This window comes from Anarhichas minor, unplaced genomic scaffold (genome assembly GCF_050575085.1).
Source record: "Anarhichas minor isolate MPS153535 unplaced genomic scaffold, ASM5057508v1 ptg000078l, whole genome shotgun sequence".
Classification (NCBI taxonomy): Eukaryota; Metazoa; Chordata; class Actinopteri; order Perciformes; family Anarhichadidae; genus Anarhichas; species Anarhichas minor.
In genome coordinates this window covers 1,083,335-1,098,544 of record NW_027466524.1, presented here as the reverse complement: position 1 = coordinate 1,098,544, position 15,210 = coordinate 1,083,335, and the positions used below count along the sequence as shown (strand labels likewise).

The following is a 15,210-nucleotide window of genomic DNA, read 5'->3' as shown; positions in this document are numbered from 1 at the left end:
TTGTACTGCAACTACAACGCTGGTGTGCGTCTGTTTGCACCAGTGAAATGTAAGGAAAAGGTTTTTTTAATAATATGTAATCAACTTTTTTCCCACCCTTTACCTAATACAGAAGTCTAAAGGGACACCTGTAGAATACCAGTAATAGTACATACAGGGTCTAGGTGTGAACACATGGTCAGGACGGTTCCACCTCCGCCTCATTGTGAGCCAGGAAGAAGCTGCACACGAGCACTGATCCTGAAGCAATGCGCATCCTAGAAGCAGCACATGGACTTTACATTCTCACTTTAAGGCCTTGAGCCATGTGGTTGCACTGCTGTATTGTTTGTGTTGTACTGTTCTGTGATTGTGGACACTTGTTGTTGTGTGGACTACGTGATCATATGTTTTGCTGTTGTGGCAATAATTTATCCAATTAGTATGTGCTGACCTGAGATCAGCCCCCATGTGTGACAGGTGATGGTCTAACAGCGAGGATGACGCTTGTTTTCTTGTTTTTGTCTACAGGAGTGTCGCAAGAACGAGATGCTGCTCTCCAAGCTGAGAGCGAAAGGAGCTTCTTAGACCGTCTGATGTCGGATTCAAATGAGATATGTAATCTTTATGAGCTAACCTGATCTCAGACTAAGTGAACACGTATGGAGGTTTTTCTTTTTGTAATATTCCACTCTTTGTTTTGTTCTTCTTCTTCATGGCTGCTACGCTTTGTTATCACTTCTAGCCTAACATCACATCGACACTGGGCTACATCCAGCTGGCTGAGAAACACAAATGCCATTGATTGGTGAAGTGAAAAGAAGCTCTGAAGTCACATGTTTCGACCACAATGATCACAGAGTACCAGCCACTCGCTCGTCATCTCGTCAGACCGTTCCTCTCAAGAAAGGGTTGCATTTGTAAATGAATGTGTAGGAGCCCTGCAACCCTATAAATCAATGAGTTTAATAATATCTGATCAATGTTGTGCTTTGAGACTGTACAAACTGCTGTCGGATCTATTCATGACTTCACACCTTTATAGGTGAACTAGACAGCTGTGCAGAGACCCCCCCCCCCCCCCACCTGTTGTGCTTGTGTTATATTAAAGGATTTTTAGGAAAGTCCTCATATTTCATATGTGGTGTGTGAAGTTTCCTAGTGCAGCTTTAAACATCACTCTTTATGTGAAGTTCTCTGCAATGATTCTGTTCTTATGTGCCTCTGAAGTTTGAATTCACCTCATGTCTTAGTTTGCCTCACTATCCAGTGACCATGTACTCTACAGCCAGTATTTAATAAATAAAGCAATCTGTCTCTTCAGGAGTTAAAGGCCTCTGCTGTTACTCACTCAGATAGCATGTGTTCTGTCAAACAGCACGTCCTGATTGAAGGCAGCACACTATCACAAGTCACATGATGAATCTGTGAAGGAAACATCTTGTGCATCACCAAAGCACTTCAAATCTGTTGGAGATGCATCAGGCGGCCAAATGAACAGCTGCTGCAACACGGTGACCACGATTCCCACCAAAGTCCATTCAGCAGCTGCTCAGAGGATCCTCCTTCAAAGAGAAGAATACTCCATTAATCCTTGCACTCCTTTAACTGTTACTGCATTTATTATCATCATCATGCTACTAGATCCACTGCTGCTGTTCTCATAGTAGTCATCATTTTTCTATTATTGGTGCTACTGCTGTCATAACCACGCACATATATATCATTTCTATCATGTGCATAGAATGTGTTGTAACTCTGTTCTGTTCATTCTGTACACATGACATCTATCACACTTCATCCTGATAGAGGATCCTCCTCTGTTGCTCTCTCTCAGGTCTCTTCCTCTTTTCTCCCTGTTAAAGGGTCTTTTGGGGAGTTATTCCTGTTCTGATGTGAGGGTCAGCATGGCAGCACCGCTGCTCGTTCACCACAGTGCAGAACGTACGAGCTTTAACGTCAGAGTCACAACACCACAAAAGTCTCTCGATTTGTCGCTAGTAGCTTTTGACAAAAAAAGTCCCCAAGAGGGTTTTGGAAAGTTGCCAGATTTAGCAAGAAAGTCGCCAAGTTGCCAACACTGGCACCGACTAAATATGTCCCCAGAGCAACATAGGACGTAACAATAACATTGTTACGTGGGCGACCGTGGCTCACTGGGTTAAGAGGGTTGTCTGGTAACCGCAGGGTCAACGGTTCGATCCTTGATTGGGACGTGTCACGTGTCGAAGTGTCCCAGAGTAAGACACTGAACCCCCAGCTGCCCGGGCGCCTATCATTGGCAGCCCACTGCTCCCTGTATATGTATATGACAATAAAATCCTAACTTTGAAATAGTTCCTATCACATATAAAACCAAACAAAAATCCATCTTCATAAAAACAAGTTGTACAAATAATAATATATAAACAAGCATATTAAAGCTACTGCAGAGCTGCTGTTCACTATTTAAAGACAAAGTCCTCCTTTCTTTGTTAACAAAGAGTTTAATCTCACGGTTGTTCAGTACATCCGTGTGTTTAGTTCCAGTAAGAAGTCCTTCTCCATTCATGGACGCCAGTGAAGACAGTCGAGCCTCCCCAGTTGTATTTCTTGAATACATTTTAATGAGTTTGAGGCTGAAAATGTCCTGCTCCATAGAGGCAGCAGATATTGGGATTGTCACCGCCCAACACGTCACGCTAGCCCACTGACCAATCACGTACTTGTAGGCCAGCGAGCAGGCTCTGACACGTCAAAGAATACGCCCAACATGTCAAACTAAAGATCTGATTGGTTGAACACTGTGACAATCAACAATATCGTCCCCATTCACTTAAACTGCACATGGATGCACTTGAGAGTCTGCAGGCCTCGGGCCTCTGTTCTTACCTAGAGACACAGAGGTGAGATCTGATTGGATAAAAGCTCTACTTAAAACAAGCTGCACTGGAAGCAGAGCAACTGAGGAACACAGTAGCTGTGCAATGAGAACATAAGATAATGGGAAAAATATTTTTATAAATTATAATACATGTAGTGTATTTAAGAAAAAATATTAAATTATAAACTATCTATAACTTTGTGATTGTGTCTAGGCCAGCAGAGAAGGCCTTGCAGGCCCTGACGGCCCACCACTGGTGTAGACTGTAAAGCCCTTTGAGGCAAATTAGTGATTTTGGGCTATACGAATAAATTTAATTGAATTGACATTGTCAGACTCATGATAGGCAGTTTAAAAAAAAGATTGATGCAGCAGAAGCAGCAAAATCATATTTCTTCTTCTTTCTTGTTAAAAGCTGGTGCCTACATACAGCTCAACCACCAACACGTCTGTTGGAGATTTAGGTGTGTCATGCTTGCTAAATGTTAAATGGGCTTGCACTTGTATAACACTACATGTCATCATTCACCCATTCATACCCATTCATACACTGATGCAAGGTGCCACCTGCACATTAGGACTAACTTACCACTTATCCACACACACACACACACACACACACACACACACACACACACAGAGCAGACTATGGTAGTGGCTAATGTAGCCTGGAGCCTCAAGCCTGCAGCAGAGACGAGCAGCAGGCTACAGAGGGCTGTAAGATCACTTCTTTCTAACTCCACACCTCTAGATTTCTTTACTATTCAGAATTGTAGTCTTCAGACCCAACCGACGCTGACTCAAGTGACATCACTTGAGGACATTTATCAGCCTTCACTCTGCTCCCTCTGGAGACATTAAAGACTTCACACAGGTGTAGTATAACTCCTCAACAATCAGTGGAGCTGCCCTTCAACAGATGCTGCTGCCCTGTTTTTATGGAATTGTAGGTTTTCAAATTTCCACTCAATTCATGAACAATGAAGCTCTTTCTCAGTTGAATACACTCGGGGGGGTTTGCTATAAAAGCCTTACTTGGTCAAATTGCTCCCGATTGCTGTGCCATTGGTGAATGTTAATCCTGATGGGCAGGTGGCAGCTTGCATGGCAGCCTCTGCCATCAGTGTGTGAATGTGTGTGAATGGGTGAATGTTAAAGTGCTTTGAGTGGTCAGAAGAGTAGAAAAGCGCTATATACAGTGGGTACGGAAAGTATTCAGACCCCTTTAAATTTTTCACTCTTTGTTTCATTGCAGCCATTTGCTAAAATCAAAAAAGTTCATTGTATTTCTCATTAATGTACACTCAGCACCCCATCTTGACAGAAAAAAACAGAAATGTAGAAATTTTTGCAAATTTATTAAAAAAGAAAAACTGAAATATCACATGGTCATAAGTATTCAGACCCTTTGCTCAGTATTGAGTAGAAGCACCCTTTTGAGCTAGTACAGCCATGAGTCTTCTTGGGAATGATGCAACAAGTTTTTCACACCTGGATTTGGGGATCCTCTGCCATTCTTCCTTGCAGATCCTCTCCAGTTCCGTCAGGTTGGATGGTGAACGTTGGTGGACAGCCATTTTCAGGTCTCTCCAGAGATGCTCAATTGGGTTTAGGTCAGGGCTCTGGCTGGGCCAGTCAAGAATGGTCACAGAGTTGTTCCGAAGCCACTCCTTTGTTATTTTAGCTGTGTGCTTAGGGTCATTGTCTTGTTGGAAGGTGAACCTTCGGCCCAGTCTGAGGTCCAGAGCACTCTGGAAGAGGTTTTCTTCCAGGATATCTCTGTACTTGGCCGCATTCATCTTTCCTTCAATTGCAACCAGTCATCCTGTCCCTGCAGCTGAAAAACACCCCCATAGCATGATGCTGCCACCACCATGTTTCACTGTTGGGATTGTATTGGGCAGGTGATGAGCAGTGCCTGGTTTTCTCCACACATACTGCTTAGAATTAATGCCAAAAAGTTCAATCTTGGTCTCATCAGACCAGAGAATCTTATTTCTCATAGCCTGGGAGTCCTTCATGTGTTTTTTGGCAAACTCTATGCGGGCTTTCATATGTCTTGCACTGAGGAGAGGCTTCCGTCGGGCCACTCTGCCATAAAGCCCCGACTGGTGGAGGGCTGCAGTGATAGTTGACTTTGTGGAACTTTCTCCCATCTCCCTACTGCATCTCTGGAGCTCAGCCACAGTGATCTTTGGGTTCTTCTTTACCTCTCTCACCAAGGCTCTTCTTCCACGATTGCTCAGTTTGGCTGGACGGCCAGGTCTAGGAAGAGTTCTGGTCATCCCAAACTTCTTCCATTTAAGGATTATGGAGGCCACTGTGCTCTTAGGAACCTTGAGTGCTGCAGAAATTCTTTTGTAACCTTGGCCAGATCTGTGCCTTGCCACAATTCTGTCTCTGAGCTCCTTGGGCAGTTCCTTCGACCTCATGATTCTCATTTGCTCTGACATACACTGTGAGCTGTAAGGTCTTATATAGACAGGTGTGTGCCTTTCCTAATCAAGTCCAATCAGTTTAATTAAACACAGCTGGACTCCAATGAAGGAGTAGAACCATCTCAAGGAGGATCAGAAGAAATGGACAGCATGTGAGTTAAATATGAGTGTCACAGCAAAGGGTCTGAATACTTATGACCATGTGATATTTCAGTTTTTCTTTTTTAATAAATTTGCAAAAATTTCTACATTTGTTTTTTTCTGTCAAGATGGGGTGCTGAGTGTACATTAATGAGAAATAAAATGAACTTTTTTGATTTTAGCAAATGGCTGCAATGAAACAAAGAGTGAAAAATTTAAAGGGGTCTGAATACTTTCCGTACCCACTGTAAATGCATAAACCAACTTTGAATAGATATTGCTGAGTCATTTTGCTGATTTAATGACTTTACGAATCTATTGCCACATTAATGTCCTGGCCGCTGTTGAGCATCGTCTCACTCTAAGACTTCTCATACCGGGTCCTAGAGCTTAATCGCTGCCCACAGATGCGATTTGTTCAACAGTTGAAATAGAGTTGAATGAAACGAAACAAAATGACAACTCAGTTTGATTATTCAGTCAGACTTTTTGTCCATGTTGACTTAAAAGTTGAGATTGAAAGATCAATCAGAATCCCCACAACAGCTACTAATTAGAGCTTTCATGTACTAAGGCTTATCCTGTTTACTCTGATTACACCATAAACACAATATATAGGTATGTGGTCCTCTCCTGTCTCATCATGACAACGCCCTCGTGCACAAAGCCAGTTTCCTAAAGAAATGGTTTCCCAGTTTGGTCTGGAAGAACTTAACTGGCCTGAACAGAGTCTTGACCTCGACCACATCCGACATCTTCAGGATAAACTGGAACTCTGACTGTGAGTCAGACCTGATCACCCAGCATCAGTGTTTACCCTCACTAATGTTCGAGTGGCTGAATGGGAGTAAATCCCTGCAAACTGGTTCAGCATCTGGTGGAAAGCATGAAAGCAGAAGAGTGGAGGCTGTAGAGCAGCACATGAACATGGCTTTGACATGTTCAACCATCACATGGGTTCAGTGTTCAGGTGTCCTAATACCTTTGGCCATGTGGTGTATTTGTCTGGCTAGAAAATGAAAGGCGTTACTTTCCACAAGATCCCTGAACTTGTATGTTTGTGTATCGAGCGTGTTCTTCTGCCTCAAAGGGTTTCCCTCCTCCCACTATCAGCTCTGCTCGCTCTCCAATCTGTGATTATGATACTGAACAAACAGTTTGCATGTCTCACCCGTCAGAGGCCTGATTGGGCGACATAAAAACATGCTCATGTACGCAGGCTACACCCAAACAGGGAAGTGCGCATGACCGTACTTTTGCCCATCCTTAAGTGGTTGAAGTAAAAGTATAAAGCGGATCAGTTAGCAGAGTAACACTGGAGAAGTTCTGTTAGTGCAAATACAACAAGCTGCTTTCTGCAGCAGCTTCAGAGAACATCACGTGTGTTGAGGCTGTTGTTCGTAGGATTACTGATATGTTACTGATAATGATAGTGTGCAGTTGAGTATCTCACTGTGTCACTGTCAGTCAGTGCTTCAGTGTAGAAAGAGGCGTTGAGGAGATAAAAGCAGGAAGTGTGTGTAGAGGGGATGAGCAGACAAGGCAGTGGAGCTCGAGTGTTTTCAGAGTTCAACAGAGGAAGAGGGGGCTCAACCTGGACCTGCTGGACAGACACACTCACTGGACCAGGACTTTCAGGGGCCATGACCATCGGAGATCGTTGCATTCTGATGGCAGCTATCTGATGTCTTCCATTATGAATGTTTCCTTGCTGCTGCTGCCTGGCTTCCAGCTGCTCCTAATTTTTAGTGTAGGAGCCAAGATACAAAAAGCAGTGGTTTCACCGGAGGACCGTGGCACTCGCCTCCGAGGCCTCTGGAAGCTGCACATGAGGGACGTCCTGCTGAAAGGAAAAGGTAAGCCAACACTTAGGAAACTCTTTTGCTTTGCCCCCAAAATGGAAACCAGAGGTTCTTTTGGGCGACTGTGGTCGCAGGGTGGAGAACAGAAGGTCGGTGGTTCGATCCCCGGCTCTGCTAGTCGCATGTCGATGTGTCCTTGGGCAAGACACTTAACCCCAAAGATTGCTCCCGTAGCTGTGCCTACGGTGTGTGAATCATTTGTTAGTCCTGATGAGCAGGCGGCACCTTCCATGGTAGCTTTGAGTGGTTGGAAGACTAGAAAACAACTGGTAGTCCATTTACCATTTGACCATTTGATTTAAAAGGCATTTATCCCAAATGTTTAGTTGCTTTTCTTTGTTTCAAGTTTCAAGTTTCCAAAATGCCGTGTCAGGAAAATCACAGGTTTAATGATTAACCTTCGTGGTGTCTCTGCTCTGCTATTGTTCTCTGTCACAGAAGATGTTTAATATGTTACAACGTATTACTTACACCTGGGCTTTTCCAGCTAAAACTATTCAAAATGTGTGCTGTAAAGAAAGTTCTATTGCTCACTGAAACATTTATGTTAGCAAGTTATTCAGCATTATATCTTTCTTTTGGCTTGTAATGTGTGTTAATCAGCGTTAATCTGCAGCTTGTAGCCCTGTGTAGAACAGGGGGTTGTGGTGCACCTGGCCTCTTGTGTTGCAACAACAAACACGGAAATATTCAACCGCTAAAACAAAATGAATTTGGAGAGATAATTGTGGCAAAACCTTTTTTCCCTGTTCTTACGTCATGAACACGGAGAGAAAACTATTAAATCAGACTTTGTATATTTGTATACTGCCATACCTATTCCTCTGTCACCACTCAGCAAGGACAGACTGTGAAAACAAAGACAACTACATCTAAAGACAATGCAAATTTGGAAGATAATCTCTCGATTTGATTTGACTACTGAAGCCTCGTAGCTTGGCTGGACTTCATATTCTGTGGATTTGCACAGAACCAGGACTCCCTCCTAAGCCGGTCTGCACAAGAGGAATGATGACAATAACACCTTTAGAATTAAGATATATATATATATTTTAAAGACAATGAATAAGTTGTTGTTTTTTCCTTCTTGATGAAATGATCCAGTAGACCGACTAGTTGTAAAAGTGTCATGGATTCCAAACAATCATTCATCTCTTTGTAATGCAGCTTCTAATCCTCATCCAATCAGAGAAGGGCTCAAACAGCAGCTGCTCTACTGCCGTGTTGGGATTGGCTACCATCTCCAGGTTCTGCCCAGCGGCTCTGTTGGAGGTGTCCACGAACCCACTGAGCATTGTGAGTACAGTCCTACTACAGGACTCCTTCACCATGGCAAGGACTTTTTAAAACCTGCATTGTTTACATTCTGTATGTTCATTAGTTTGCAGTCTTCTTGAAGTTTTTTATTTGCGATATGGCCAATATTTTAGACCCAGTTCTTATGTGAAAATGCATCCACGCCTTTAGACATGGCTTTACCTGCATTTCTTCATCTCCTCGAGGTTGGCTGAACGTGTTTGCTATGAAAACTGGAGTGGTGGGAATGAGAGGAGTGAAGAGTGGCTTGTACCTCTGTATGAGTGGAGAGGGACTGGCCTATGGAACGGTATGGAGCCCACTGCACAGCTCACACCAGTAACACACAGCACTCTCTCAGATCTGAGTGAACAGTGTTACAGTAAGGATGACTTTATGACAGAGCTTCCTAACTGAACAAGAAGTACCGGGTTGCATAATGGAACCAAAACACAATCGGATAATATTAAATGTCTTCCTGACTTTTCTTTTCCAGGAGCAATTTTCTGATGACTGCCTGTTGAAGGAGAATCTGGAGGAGAATCACTACACCACCTACTCCTCTCTGTCTCACCCAGGCATCTATCTGGCTCTGTCCAACAAGGGAGAGCTCAGGAAGGGCAACAGTGTGGGCCGCCACCAGTCCTGCACCCACTTTCTACCTCGGAGGACATCGTGATCAAGCTCCACAATTTAGGCTCAATTAGGAATTCAAGCAACAGATAGAAATGGCCTCCAGACTGCAACATGGATTAACTGAAACTAGCACCACATTCAAGAGACATTATTGGTGGGATTCTTTGGAGCATCACTTGCTGTATGTGGCACCCACCCATGTGGCACCCATCCACTCATCCTGCCACCACGCAAAAGACCTGACACAGTCTGAGGGTCACTCAACAAACAATGGCTGCTTGTGGTGCAATGCTTATGGTGTTGGCATGGACTCTACTATTGAACACTGAGAAAAAATACAATAATATGCACATGTCTAACACTAAACAGTAGCTGTTGGGATATATAATATATAGTATTCTTTGCTGATATTTTCAAAACTGCACAAGCATGGTAAATAACTGAAACCATTCAAGCTTATTTGTTTCTGTCCTCTAAGCTGCACTGATCAATATCTTTTTATATGAGCAAATGACAGTGTAATGTTAAAGGTTATTGTCACAGTGATGAACCCACAGAGAACTATCACCACATTCCCCTGCTTTCTGCACAGCTCTTTAGCCTCTTAACGCTTCTTTCTGGGCGGTTTCCAGCTAAATAACTCTGATCTCATCAGCAGCGTTTCCATTGTACAGGAGCTGCTCAGCATCAACAGCAGACAGAAAGAGTTAGCAGCTAGCTGGTGAACTGAGTGGAGCATTCAGCAGCTATAGAGACCGATGATACACTGTTCATACTAAATAGTTTGTAGTGAGAATAAGAATTGGCTGTATGTTAGTATTGATGGATGACTAGATGTAACAGACAGTTGTTTATACAGAGTTACGTTTGATCGTAGTGAAAAAGAAAATGTCTTTAAAATGTAAAAACTAATATATTCCTTATTAATCATATTTATTATGTTTGTGTAGTTGTATTTATTTTTGTTTCAGAATGCAGTACCAACCCGTTCTCACTCCCAACTCATCAAATACTTACGGTTGGTCAATGCCCCTCTGCATCGGAACACATGCGTCGATGGGTCGAACAAACACAGAACTGTCATCCGGTAAACGCTTCTGTCCTTAAAGAGCTTTGAGTGGTCGGAAAAAGGCGCAATACAGACGTGATTCCTTTTACCATTTTGTCCAGTGAGTCGTTACGTGACGTGAGTCACATGAGTTGTTGGTTCATGTCATGACCTAAGTCTCTTGTAAGTAGCTATTTTCCTAAACCTAACTACGTGGTTTTGTTGACTAAACCAAACTTCATGTGAAGACAGGTGTTTATTTTGTAAGGGCACTATGCATGTAACCAGCATATTGTGACCGGGCAGCAACCTCCAGTTCGGGAAAGTGAAGTGTCTCAAACTTGAATTCTCTCTAGTGTCCACCAGGGGGCGACTCCTCTGGTTGTATAGAAGTCTGTGAGAAAATGACTCTACTTCTCTCTTGATTTATTACCTCAGTAAACATTGTAAACATGAGTTCATGGTCTCAATCTCTAGTTTCAAGTCTTCTTCAATACAGCATGATGTTCATTTAAATATGGTCACTAACGTTCACTTGTTGCAAAAAACCAAGATGGCGACTGCCAAATCCAAGATGGCGATTGCCAAAATGCAGAACTCATGGCTTCAAAACCGCAGTCACTATGACTACATTGACTTCTTATATACAGGCTATGATAGTGACCCACCGCACCAACCCGTTTTAAACTAATGCTAGAGAGGTGCCTAGTGCGTCCATCTCTGATGTCAAGGTGCACCGACCAAGCGTCAGTATTTGACGAGTTGGGAGTGAGAATGTGTTGGCAGTGCAGTGTTAAATAAAATATCTGTTTTCATAATTATATTGTCGTCTGTTGTATCTCTAGATATACAAACTTGGGGAGGGGTGAAACAAAGAAACATTGAATTAAATGTATTTATCATGCATCATGTAAAGATGTCTTATGTTGGAAGGTCAACAGATGAGCCAGCACACTTAAATAGCCACTAACACAATTGAATAGACTTCTGCTGTGATAGCTTATGTTTCCTGCTCTCCTATCCTTTAATATTTCATTACAAATTGCATTGTCAGAAAGTATAGTTCTTTGGCCCCTTCCACTGGTATTAACTCAGTCAGTTACTACTTTAGCTTGAAGCCATGTCCGGCTTCTCAAGATGTTTGACAAACTGAATACCTGCATTTCTTTCATTATTTAGGACAGCCAATCATTTGACTTACCTGTGTATGTATTAATTACATTAGGACATAATGTAGGATGATTTCACCCCATTGAAAAGCTCTAACTTCATGGTATGTAGCCATGCAGGGAGGTTTAGTTTTATTTGCCCAGGATTTGGGCAGTTGGACAGTGGAGCTACTGAATGGTGTCCAGGCAGTGACCAGCAGCTTCCCTCCTCCTCCGCCTGCCTCCCCATCCGCCTCCCAGGACACGTAAGGGACACACGAGTATGTAACTCTACCCACAGAGTGGGAGGTGTAGGGTCATCCGATCCCCAGACCGAGTGGCAGCACTCACCTGCTCAGGTGTCTCTTTGTACCAAAGAGTAGGCACGGCAGGAGGGCAGCCATTAGGACAGAGATAAAGAGGGAAGAAAAGGGCAGAAAGAGAGGAAGAAGAACAGAAAAAGAGAGAGGGACATAGTGAGTTGAGGGGACATGGTCTTAGACAAAGCGCAGTTGAGTGGGCACGATGACGAAAAGCTTGGTGGAGATCAGTACGTTGGATACAACTTGGTTAACAGAACTCAACTAGCCTTTTTCCTGAGGATTCCTTATGTTATTTATTATTCTTCCATTTTCTCTTTCCTCTATCAATGTCATCTCCACTTATCCCACCGGTTCTCCTCTCTTGTTTTGCAGATCCTGCTGCCAACACCGCTCTTCCTAACACATCAACTCCCACAACAGTAAGTGGACAACAAAGACATTAGTGCTATCAGTAGACATAACATTCTTTGTTTTATGTCCTTGTGAATTGATTGGATATTTGGGGGTTCTGGACAGTTGGTTTCTCCTTCTGATGTTTATTTTCCATTATTTTCTTTCATTTCATAGGCTGAATTATTAATTGATTAATATTCATGAGGTTAATGAATAATGAGAGTAGCAAATGAAACAATGATAGATGGATCAATCAAATCACACAGTGAGAGATGGGAATGTGGTTACTAACAGTGACCATAGTGTTCTACCATGGAACAGGCCCTGTATGGTTCATGCATTGTTTTCTGTGCTCTTGTTTGTGCTGTGAAGGCCCATCACAACAGGTGGACACAATAGAACACATATGTATTAACAAAATATAACAAACACTGACATATTACATCACACATTGCTAAGACTGACGACAATAGAGTGCTGCAGGGATGACGGAATCTCAACAAGCTACCTGAAAGCAACTGCCTTTTCTAAGACACGTAACGCTTCTAACTTCACCAGAGGTGTATTTACTGACCTATTTTATATCGTTGAACAAAACTTTACAATCTCTTTAACTTGCTTTAACCACAGACCTTATTTCAGGCATCTAACCGAAACACATAAAGAAGCTCATTAACTTTTAGCCAAGGGAACCGAAAGTGCAAAAGTGCTGACTCAGTTCTAGGTTTTAGGGCTCATTCCTGCAGTACTCTGTTTGAAGGGAGCTTATGTGTAGTTGTTTTATGTTTCTTTGTGGTACTTTTGAGTCTCATCCTAGTTGGTGCCCCTGACACTTGGGCCCCTGGGTGTGTGTTTGTGTTCTTAAGCTATCACATTTCAGAGTAAAGACTAGTTCATCGGGGACGGCTCAAACCTTGTTCCCATTTGTGAAAAAGATGATTTTTGGCTCAGTGGTTAAGGTCAGGGTTATCGTTAGACAAAAAGTGGTTATAAATTAATGTAAAGTAAAGTAAAGAGAACAGGTTCTTACTGTAGGCCACATGGACGTGGCAGGGATACTGTCTCTGCTATCACAGCGCTCTGTAGATGCCTTTTATTAAATCAATCTGTCATATGGACCATTTCCCTCTCTTTTGCTGCCATCTAGGAACTTAAGACAGAGACACCCCAACAACCGGACCCCTCCAGGATAGAGGTGGTTTCGGTGACGGAGGAAGACCTCCCCACTGTTGAGACCCCCAAAACACTGAACGTCAGCCCCCTAGGCAGCTTTGCCCAATCGGAGAACCATTCCACCAAACCTGAAGAGCCCCGACCTCCAGCTGCACCGAGCCCCACCATGCCAATCACCAAGGTGCAGCCATTCATCAACGGTGAGACCCTGTGATAAGTGAGTTAAGGTACAGCATGAAACAATGGATATAGAGATAACCGCATACAGTTAGAGTTACAGTGGGATCTGCTTGAAATATGAGATGATGTAAGGGACCCACTGTTTGTAACGAGGTGAATAGTGCTACGTCTGTCCCAGATTGACTTATATGTTCTCTTGGTTCCTTGGAGAAAAGTTGCTTCCTTATCTTAAATACAACTCTGTGTTTTAGTTCAGCTTTTATGACTCTCTGATCACGAATGAAGAGGTTTACAGGTAGTTTAGCTGTGTTTAGAGGTCAACACTGCAGTTTCTGTACAAATCCTTAAAACGACCTCTCCCGAAGGACCAAAGGCAGGCGAACAGACGCATGTAGTAAGTGAGCCGGGCAAAGTATGAATGTGAAATATGACGTTATAACATAGATGTTTAGGTTGCATTTACACCACACATATTTACAGGGATTCTTCCAGCTCTAGAATCATGTCGGTAAGGACAATATGAACTCTGCTTGTGCCAAATAACTACATGAGAGCATTTTGTCCTCTTCTCAGGAGTGTGTTTTAAATCATTAAAGGTGTTATTCTCTATTTTGTATGTCAGGAAATAGAAAACCCAAACCATGAATGTATCCACTAACAAGTATTGTGTGTAAATCCAAAACCTTCCAAAACGTTTTAAACTTGTTTGTTCGCTCGTGTTCCTTCATTACTGTTATGGGGTAGTGTAGTTGGTGGACCCAAACGCACGCACACACAGCAGTTTTACTCCAGCCAAGACTTTATTTAAAAGTGCAGGAGGAGTCAAAGAAGGAACAAACAAAAAACAAAGACTAACTGTCCAGCAAATTAAAGTCACTCGTCTTTCTCCACCGGAGTCGGGAGGGAAACTCAACCGAGGCCGGGACAGATAGGCTCCGGAGTCGGGAGGGAAACTCAACCGAGGCCGGGACAGATAGGCTCCGGAGTCGGGAGGGAAACTCGACCGCACTCAAATACTGAAGGAACAGAAAAACAAACAGATTACGATCTTCACTGAATCACCAAAATTACCAAATCACCAAATTACCGGACGGACTGACGACGCGCCGGTGAAACGCCGAGGTATTTAAGTCAGCCAGCGGCGATCACAGGAATGAGCCACAGCTGAGCCTGAGGAGAGAGGCGTGAAGTGGGCGGAAACTGTAGGCTGACACAAAAACAAAACATAAGCACATGGCCCACAAAAACAAAACAGACAGGGGGAAAAAACAGAGGAGCACAAACTAGGAGCAGACAGGGATCCTAACAATTACCATGAAAGCACACACCCCTGCTGCCTGAAATACTCAGCACCAAATGTGGATTAATCCGCCACTGAAAATAGTCCCCAACTAATCTACTCTTTCCTCCTGTTTGAGTGACATTTGGGAAAAACTACAGTAACCAGCTGTTTTAGGAAAGTACTTGAAAATGAAAGAAAATGAAGAGAATGAAGTTGTCTCTAAAGATGTCCGTCTTTAGTGGGATGAGTGATTAAACTCTTTAGTTTGTTCCACTCTGTTTTTGATTGAGGATAACAGAGTATTGGTGTGGTGGTGGTGCCCATTGTTTCATGGCTTAAATTGTGATGAGAGCAAATTTCATAGATTTTGTTTATGAATTATAGAAGTCTCACATCATAAAAGCTTTTCTCTGACGTCGTAGCTCTTCTTGATGTTTGAGCTGTCTGC

At 43.0% G+C, this 15,210-nt stretch overlaps 2 protein-coding genes across 5 annotated transcripts in view; both read left to right on the top strand.

Moving 5' to 3' along the window:
* The window catches only part of ccdc93 (CCC complex scaffolding subunit CCDC93), a 28,102-nt gene extending 26,797 nt beyond the window's left edge, over nt 1-1,305 (top strand). For 2 of the 3 annotated variants that reach the window (XM_076081018.1, XM_076081019.1), the window contains one exon: nt 511-1,305. In XM_076081018.1, the coding sequence (XP_075937133.1) occupies nt 511-567 (57 nt within the window). In that variant the 3' untranslated portion in view covers nt 568-1,305. The remainder of the gene's footprint in view (nt 1-510) is intronic. The other variant, XR_012949463.1, reaches the window with a different exon arrangement.
* A 5,310-nt stretch (nt 1,306-6,615) lies between these two features.
* Nucleotides 6,616-10,155, top strand: LOC142937933 (fibroblast growth factor 4A-like). Of its 2 annotated transcripts, XM_076081064.1 has the most exons (4): nt 6,616-7,277; nt 8,451-8,579; nt 8,786-8,889; nt 9,076-10,155. In XM_076081064.1, exons 1-4 carry the CDS (start codon nt 7,106-7,108, stop codon nt 9,256-9,258), a joined length of 588 nt encoding a protein of 195 aa, XP_075937179.1. In that variant the 5' UTR covers nt 6,616-7,105; the 3' UTR covers nt 9,259-10,155. The 2 variants fall into 2 exon arrangements, 1 of the variants encoding a protein (XP_075937179.1); XR_012949470.1 differs by lacking the exons at nt 6,616-7,277; nt 8,786-8,889 and having other exon boundaries at nt 8,449-8,579; nt 9,076-9,211.
* The last annotated feature ends 5,055 nt before the right edge of the window (nt 10,156-15,210 follow it).

Coding starts and splice junctions, on each gene's coding strand:
- LOC142937933 (XM_076081064.1), top strand. CDS start 7,106: ATGTCTTCCATTATGAATGTTTCCTTGCTGCTGCTGCCTGGCTTCCAG. Junction 7,278..8,450: donor CGTCCTGCTGAAAGGAAAAG/GTAAGCCAACAC, acceptor TTTGTAATGCAG/CTTCTAATCCTCATCCAATC. Junction 8,890..9,075: donor AGGGACTGGCCTATGGAACG/GTATGGAGCCCA, acceptor TTTCTTTTCCAG/GAGCAATTTTCTGATGACTG.